The sequence below is a fragment of the Furipterus horrens genome, unplaced genomic scaffold, assembly GCF_987537825.1.
Source record: "Furipterus horrens unplaced genomic scaffold, mFurHor1.1.pri manual_scaffold_5, whole genome shotgun sequence".
Classification (NCBI taxonomy): domain Eukaryota; kingdom Metazoa; phylum Chordata; class Mammalia; order Chiroptera; family Furipteridae; genus Furipterus; species Furipterus horrens.
The window spans coordinates 188,661,772-188,669,884 of NW_028327175.1; the positions used below are offsets into that span (position 1 = coordinate 188,661,772).

Below are 8,113 nucleotides of genomic sequence, written 5' to 3' on the forward strand. Positions count from 1 at the left end.
TTAAGTAACATAACAGCTCAAAGGGAGCAACAGATTTTTTTCCTAGTGACTGCCCCCTGCCTCTGTGTCAGCAACACAGTGACTTAACAGATGTTTGGTTCCAGCTGTGCGCACCGCATGGACAGCTGTGGGAACACTGTGTTCCCCACCTGCTCATTGTGTTCAGACGGGTGAGTGTGTGTTCAAGGTCTGTGTGTGTGGGTGTGTCCAAACTACTATTTGTGAGGGTTATATCACAGCCTAGGAGTCTATGCTGATGGGGCATGTAGTTTTTTCTTAGTCAAGTCTTAAAACACCCTCCCCCCAAAAACCCAAAAAACAACCCCAAAACCCAAAACAAAGTAAGCTATTAATACTACCCACCTCTGTCTAGTTCCTCACTCATTTTAGGTTAAGTCAGGTTGTACTTTGGTGTCATTTTGCCTGACTCTTTAATTGCAGATGTAATTCCAGAACAAATAGATTATTTAGCTTAAGCAGCTTTCACTTAGGGGTAAATTGTCTAGCTAATAGTTATAGAGTATCTCCCAAAACATCTTTCTTTTAGGGGAAAAATACATACACACACACACACACACACACACACACACACACATATATATATATATATATATATATATAGAGAGAGAGAGAGAGAGAGAGAGAGAGAGAGAGAGAGAGAGAGAATTCTGTACCTATATCCCTGAGCTAGTTAAGATTCCTGAACTAAATCCTAATTTTGGAATGAAGTGCAAACCATCTTAGCCACCTTCTCCTGGGCCACTTACCTCTTGGGTAACTTAATTGTAAATATCCATTCATTCACTGTCTTTCATTCATTGATTACACAAATGCTTGTCAAGCATCTATGCAAATACATCTTACATTTTGGCATTTATTGGGTTCTTAACTATTTGTTGAAAAATACAAGTAAACTCCTAAGTCCTACCCTAGTCCTGTTGAATCTCCAAAGGGTAGGTTCCAGAAATTTGATTTTGAATAAGTCTGGTTTAGGTATGCTATGGGAATACAGAGGCGGACAGGGCAGTCCTTTCCTCTTGCTAGGCCATCGTACAAAATGCACAGGTGAGCTAGTGCAGTAAGGGTTCCCGTAAGTTATGGAAGAAATACGTACGGGGGCCCAGGAGAGGGAGTGGCTGCTTGCACCTAGGGGAGGCCAGCAATCTCGGCTGTGCAAGCAGCTAGTGCAGTGCTTGCTGTCCAGCAGGTTGGCCGTGGGGAGCTGTGGTGTCCGAAGCTTTCTCCAATGCAGCAGGCATTGTATATGAAATGAAAGATCACCTCTTGTCCTGTGCTATCTTGCTCTAGTAGCCATGAATGGACAGGGAGCAGACGGTTCAGGGAGGATCTGCCAGCTTGTCACCATTCTCATTCCTGATGAACCTCTGCTGGTTCCCCCTTGTCAGTGTGGCAGAGGGCAGAGATCCTCAGAAAAGAGGTTAGAAACCTTGTGCTTATAATCAGGAAGCATGGGGTCCAGGTCTGACCCTGCTGCTTATTAGCTGGCAATCTACTTAGTCTCTCAGAGCCTCGTTTTCCCCGTCTGCAAAGGCTGGTGATAATAGCTACGTGTGAGGGTTGTTTTGGGAATAACATAAAATATCTGGTACATAAACTGCTCAGCGTTGTGCCTGATAGGGAGTCAGTGCTAATATATAATGTTTATTTATTACCCGAGGGCCTTTTTTTTTTTTTTTCCATTTCCATTGCTTTTAGAGAGAGAGAGAGAAACGTAGAGGGAAGAGGGGTGAGGGGGAGAGAAGGGGAGCAGAGGGAGGGAGGGAGAGAGAGAGAGAGAGAGAGAGAGAGAGAGAGAGAGAGAGAGAGAGGAGAGGCATCGCTGTGAAAGGGAAATATCAATTGGTTGCCTCCCATATGTGCCATGACTAGGGATCAAACCTGCAACCTAGGTATGCGCCCTGACCAGGGATCAAACCGGAGACCTTTTGGTTTACAGGATGGTGTTCCAACCAAATGAGCCACACAGGGTGTATGTAGTTTTATTAATAGTACAAATAATAATGGACCTCTATTTGTGTGCCCAAACCTGACCCTTGCTCAGGCTGTGAAAAGCAACCTCCATATTTACAATGGCTCTCCACTGTTTGTTCCTCCCAGATCACTGCAGGGCTACCACTGCCGCCGCCCTCCCCCCCCCCACCCCCAGCTGTCTCACTGTCCGACCAGGACCTTGAGTCTCAATCTGGGGCCCACCCTTTGTAGATCAGGTTAGCTTGATAAGAGTCTTCAGGTCATTTGAACCCCCCTCCTGCCCCCCGCTGAGATTTATTGCTTAGAGCAGCGAGTCTTAAGCAGTGTGCAGGTTAGCTTCTCCCAAGGAGCGTTGTTAAAATACACAAACTGCATCCCACTGTGATTTATCGAACTTGAATCATGACTACCCTGGTGAAGCATTGGTAAGTGTATTTTACCTTTCTAGGCAATGCTGATATACAGGCCTGGTTAAGAATTACTGTCTTTGTGGATGTCTTTCTGCTCAACACTGTCTCACTAGACTAGCCTAGTACTAAATCTTCTAGCAAAAATAATGGTGTCCAGTAGATTTTCAGAGCTCAGAGATACCCTGTGCATCAAACTAAGGAGGCAGAGCCTTTGGTGATGAGGTATACATACATGACGAGGGCAACTCTGCATATAAAGGGACTCTGCATATAGCTCTGGACATGATGCATGCTAATATTGTGTATTAGCCTAGATCCTTGAAAGAAAGGCTTGTTTCTATTTTAGGAGAAAAGATTCCAAACCCAGGAATTAAGAAACCAACTGGCTGTTTGGGAAGCATGTAGAATGTGAGAAGACGTGTGTCATACACAGGATAATAGCAGAGATTTCAAGAAAGAAAAGCACTGTGGTCTCTGTTTTCATTTCCCTTTTCTTCTGAAATGAGAAAGGAAGGAGAGCCCCGTTAGCAACTGGTGTGGAGATGGGCAGCCACGGTGTCCCAATACTCAGTCCTATGTCTGAGAACAACACAGTGAACCCCAGATTACCACAGGCTTTGTTTTTTGTCTCTCTTAGCACTCATACTTGACTTTTGTGGCTCCTGGTTGCTATGCAAAGATGAGAGTAACCACATTTCCAACTGAGCCTAGTGCAAAGTTTCTGCCCCTGCCAAGAGGCTCAGAGCTGCGATGGAAAATGATGGACTCAACAGAGGGAGGAAATTCTGCCTGTTCAGCCTTTTTTATATTGTTCAGAAAAGAGGATTAGAGACAGGAAAGGTAGTTCACCACCTCCCCTCCCCCCAGCAAAGACTGGGAGATAAAGGTACTACAGTCAAACGAGACATCTGTGAAGTACTTTGAAAGTGCTTTAGCTAGACTTTGTGGCTGCATCAAGAACAGCAGCCTCAATAACTCATCAGCTCGGGATGAAGGTGATGCTCAAGGTCTTGAATTAGTCCTCAGCCCCCTGCCAGACCTCAGCCTGCATCCTGCTGTGCTGAGGCGATCTGTTCAATCCTCTGAACTTCCATCTGAGGTGGCTGCATGAGGTATTTGGTATAGTGAATTCTTAAATAAGACAACTATTCTTTAGGTCTAATCTCTTTTCTGCTGACAGTCCCTCTCCTCCTGGGCCTTACCGGTAAATTGCCTGCTGCTTATTTAAAGAGTGCAAATAGCAAGCACAATACAATTTATTACAGGACAACTAGCATACAGAGAAAAACAAACAATTCGTCCCACTGTATGCTATTCCTATCAGAGAGAACACAGAAAATGTCTCCCTTCCTGGCGGGCACCTCCCCTTTCTAAAAGATGGTGTGTGTGTGCACCTAAACTAGGAGTGGGGTGGCGGGTGGAGTCGATCTTTCCCGCTGCAACAAAGACAATGGGTCACAGCAGGCCAGAGCTGGGCATGCACCGAGGCGGCGTCCAGGCCTGTGGGATCTGCGGGGAGCGTGGGCTTTGCCAGTCCAGGGTGGGTGCCAGTGCTGGGCTCCGATGCCTTCCGAGCCCTTCCTGATGTAGCCTTATCAAACAAAGCCCCGCTCCTGCTGGGGGTAGACATAAAAGTGTTCTCTAGAAAGATTTCTGCAACATGACGGTGCCACTTAAAATCTGGGTCCTACTTTTTCCTAAGCTTGGGTCCACACAAACTTGTCCTGAGATAGAAGGCGCTTTAGGCAAAGGATCAGGGGCGGGAGAAGGCGCCTGGTGCTGGCGGAGCTTCCCAGCGGTGACGAAGAGCCGCCAGCAGGTGTCAGTGCGCCCTCGCTCAGTCGCGGCACTAGGCCTTCCCCTTCAGGACCCCTCCCCACCGCGCTAAGCCGGAGCGGTCTAGACTCCCTACCGCTCCCGTCCCGCAGACAGCTCCGCCGCTGGGAAGACACATGGCCACCCTCCCCCAGGAGCAGCTCTGAACCCTGGCCGAGGCTTCTTCCCGGGGATCGATCCGAGCCTGTGTCTTCCCTTCTCGCCAGGACCCCAGTCTCTTCGTACTCCAGGAGCACTTACAGTGGAGGGCGGCCCGGCTCAGGGCGGAACTGCTCTGGCTGCGACCAGTATCGTTGGCTGCTTTTCCAGTTTCGGGTCGGGGTCCCCAACCCCTTTCCTCCGAGAACCGAGCTCGATGGGGACATTCCCGGGTGCCTGCTCCTTTCTGCAGGGCCGGCCGGTAGCTGCTCTGCCAATTCCCAGCAGGGGCCGCTCCCCACTCCCCTGGCACGCTCCTTAAACCCCTCGCTCATGGTGCCCGCCTCTCCAAAGGGCAGGTCTCGCTAAGGAGGCAGCGCTCCCCTGGGTCCGGCGTGGGGCGCGGGCGCTGAACCCACGGAGGGGAGGCGCAAGGGGCGGGGGAGGGTCTGCTTCCCACGTGGGGGCTGACGCCGGCTGCTCGGCAACGCCGGCTTGATCCCGGGGCTATAAAACCAGTCCACGGTGAGAGCGGTGGAGCAGCAGCAGCTCTGGCTCCCGTGCAGACGCCCAGCAGCCGGCGTGAGGTGGACTGGCCACCCCCAGCATTTTCCACCCCCGTCCCGAAGCTCCTGCCCCAACTTACGCTGCCCTCGGATCCTGGCGGGTCCGGTCGCGCCCAGCGTCCGCGGCGCGCCAGGCCGACGCCCAAGAGACCCTCTGCCTAGACAGCGGCTCCTGGAGGGGCCGATCGCGCACCCTCCCCGGCCCGCCGGAGGACGGGGGCGCCTTCATGCAGCACCCACACCTCTCACCCCGTCTCCGCCGCTGTCTTCGAGATCCGCGCGCTGCTCCCCAGCCCCAGCAGGGCACGCAACTTTGGAAGTCCCGTGGTGCTCCGAGAGGCGGCAGAGTCCGCACCCCGGCCCCAGCCCTGGCCCCGGCGGCCCCGCCGCGTCTGGGGGAAGCAGGAGAGCTGGTAATCGCGTCGGGGATGTAAGGAGACAGACATAGGACCCCAAGCCCGCATCAACACCCCTCGGCTGCCTCCCAGGTTGGGGGCGGGCCCCGCACACGGTAAGACCTCTTGCTTTCCGCTCAGGCTCAAGAGTCAAGATATAGATATATAAATATGTTTTAAATTTCCTGTTATCCTTCCAAGTCATCAGGCCAGCGGTGATTTTTGTTTTCTCCTCTTGAAGAATAAATGTCTTTCCCCATCGGTTCGACCTAATCTCTCCCGCCCCTTAGAAATAAAACTTGGCCGTGTTTAGGAGCTGGGAGCCAGAAGGCGCCCACCCCGGGCGCCCGAAGCGCGGACAGGGCGCCGTTCTCTGGGCCCATGGGCCGATAGCGGCCCCCCAGCTCTGGCCCTACCTTCCTGCGGCCCTCTCATGTGAGGAGCCGCGGGGCGAGCGGGGCGCGGGAGGAAGAGGAGGACCCACGGGCTCCGGGCCGGAAGGCAGCTGGCAGCAGGCCCAGGCGAGCGGGCACCCGCGTTCATGTTCCGCCAGGAACAGCCGCTGGCCGAGGGCAGCTTTGCGCCCATGGGCTCCCTGCAGCCGGACGCTGACAACGCGAGCTGGAATGGGACCGAGGCGCCGGGGGGCGGCGCCCGGGCCACCCCCTACTCTTTGCAGGTGACGCTGACGCTCGTGTGCCTAGCGGGCCTGCTCATGCTGCTCACCGTGTTCGGCAACGTGCTTGTCATCATCGCCGTGTTCACAAGCCGCGCGCTCAAGGCACCCCAGAACCTTTTCCTGGTGTCTCTGGCCTCGGCCGACATCCTGGTGGCCACGCTCGTCATCCCTTTCTCGCTGGCCAACGAGGTCATGGGCTACTGGTACTTCGGCAAGGCGTGGTGCGAGATTTACCTGGCGCTGGACGTGCTCTTCTGCACTTCGTCCATCGTGCACCTGTGCGCCATCAGCCTGGATCGCTACTGGTCCATCACGCAGGCCATCGAGTACAACCTGAAGCGCACGCCACGCCGCATCAAGGCCATCATCGTCACCGTGTGGGTCATTTCGGCCGTCATCTCCTTCCCTCCGCTCATCTCCATCGAGAAGAAGGGGGGCGGCGGCCAGCAGCAGGCAGAGCCGCGCTGCGAGATCAACGACCAGAAGTGGTACGTCATCTCGTCCTGCATCGGCTCCTTCTTCGCGCCCTGCCTCATCATGATCCTGGTTTACGTGCGCATCTACCAGATCGCCAAGCGCCGCACCCGCGTGCCGCCCAGCCGCCGCGGCCCGGACACCGCGCCGCCGGGGGGCGCCGAGCGCAGGCCCAACGGCCTGGGCCCCGAGCGCGGCGTGGGCCCCGAGGGCCCTGTGGGCGCCGACGCCGAGCCGCTGCCCATCCAACTCAACGGTGCCCCCGGGGAGCCCGCGCCGGCCGGGCCGCGCGACACCGACGCATTAGACCTGGAGGAGAGCTCGTCATCTGAGCACGCGGAGAGGCCCCCGGGGCCTCGCAGGTCCGATCGCGGCCCCCAGGCTAAGGGCAAGGCCCGAGAGAGCCAGGTGAAGCACGGGGACAGCCTCCAGCGGCGCGGACCGGGGGCTACAGGGCCCGGAGCGCCGGCGGCTGGGCCCCGGGAGGAGCGCGGGGGCGCCAAGGCGTCGCGCTGGCGCGGGCGGCAGAACCGCGAGAAGCGCTTCACGTTCGTGCTGGCCGTAGTCATCGGCGTGTTCGTGGTGTGCTGGTTCCCCTTCTTCTTCACCTACACGCTCACGGCCGTCGGCTGCTCCGTGCCGCGCACGCTCTTCAAGTTCTTCTTCTGGTTCGGCTACTGCAACAGCTCGCTGAACCCGGTCATCTACACCATCTTCAACCATGACTTCCGCCGCGCCTTCAAGAAGATCCTCTGCCGCGGGGACAGGAAGCGGATCGTGTGAGCACGGAGTCCGCGCCCCCGCCCCTTCTTGGCGAACAAACTCGCGCTGACTGCCGGCAGCGGGGATCAAAGGGCGACGCTGAAAACCTGGGCCTGCCTACTCCGTGTTTCTTGGCCGCGTTGTTGCTCCACGGCCTCCTTCGAACACCTGCTCTTCCCTACCAGGGAAAAACAACTGTCTGGGAGGGCCACACGTCCCCCAGTTATTGTTAGGGCCCTCGGGACCCAGAGCGATCTTCCAGGGTTCTTGGGCCGCCGCTAATCAGTCTTGTTTCCTAAAGGTGTTTTCAAGCCCCGCCCTATCACCCCCCCCCCCCCCCCCCCCCCGCCCAGGTCCGGAGCAGTTCAGAGCAATCGCGGAACCCCGGAGTGAATGGCTCACAAAGTGTTAAGGAAGGGGTTACTTGGCCCTGGTTAATTGCTCTCCCTCCACCCAACTTTATTTTTAAACAAAGCTCAGGGCAGCCCAGCCCGCCCTCCCATTCCCCACTGTAAATACACACAATTTTTGCTAGTACATGCCTGATGGGGGAAGGGGACCCTAAGGTCGCTTGGCTCTTGTGGTCGGAATCCTGGTCATTGTGTCTGGTTCAGGCCCCAATCCCTCTGCAATGCAAGCCCTTTTCTAGTGTCGTTACTTCCCTTGGTGTCCTTTTCACCAGCAACTGGTGACTGTCCCTGTGGGCCTGGAGCTGCTTTGAGATTTTCTGAGGCGGGAAAGATTTGTCCATGTTTTTTCCTGTGCCTAACAGCACAGTTGCCTTTTCCTATGTAAATAGTGCAGTGATGGAGCAAGACAGAAGTAATGAACCTGTCTGCCCTGCATCGGCCCGTGTATAAA

At 55.2% G+C, this 8,113-nt stretch overlaps 1 protein-coding gene across 1 annotated transcript; it reads left to right on the plus strand.

The window, feature by feature from the left end:
* Positions 1 to 4,860: 4,860 nt before the first annotated feature.
* ADRA2A (adrenoceptor alpha 2A) lies at positions 4,861 to 7,575 on the plus strand. The gene has a single exon (XM_090278583.1). The coding sequence runs from the start codon at positions 5,879 to 5,881 to the stop codon at positions 7,271 to 7,273; it is 1,395 nt and encodes a 464-aa protein (XP_090134709.1). The 5' UTR covers positions 4,861 to 5,878; the 3' UTR covers positions 7,274 to 7,575.
* The last annotated feature ends 538 nt before the right edge of the window (positions 7,576 to 8,113 follow it).

Bases quoted from the DNA above. Each gene is read 5' to 3' on its own strand.
- ADRA2A (XM_090278583.1), top strand. From the start codon at position 5,879: ATGTTCCGCCAGGAACAGCCGCTGGCCGAGGGCAGCTTTGCGCCCATG.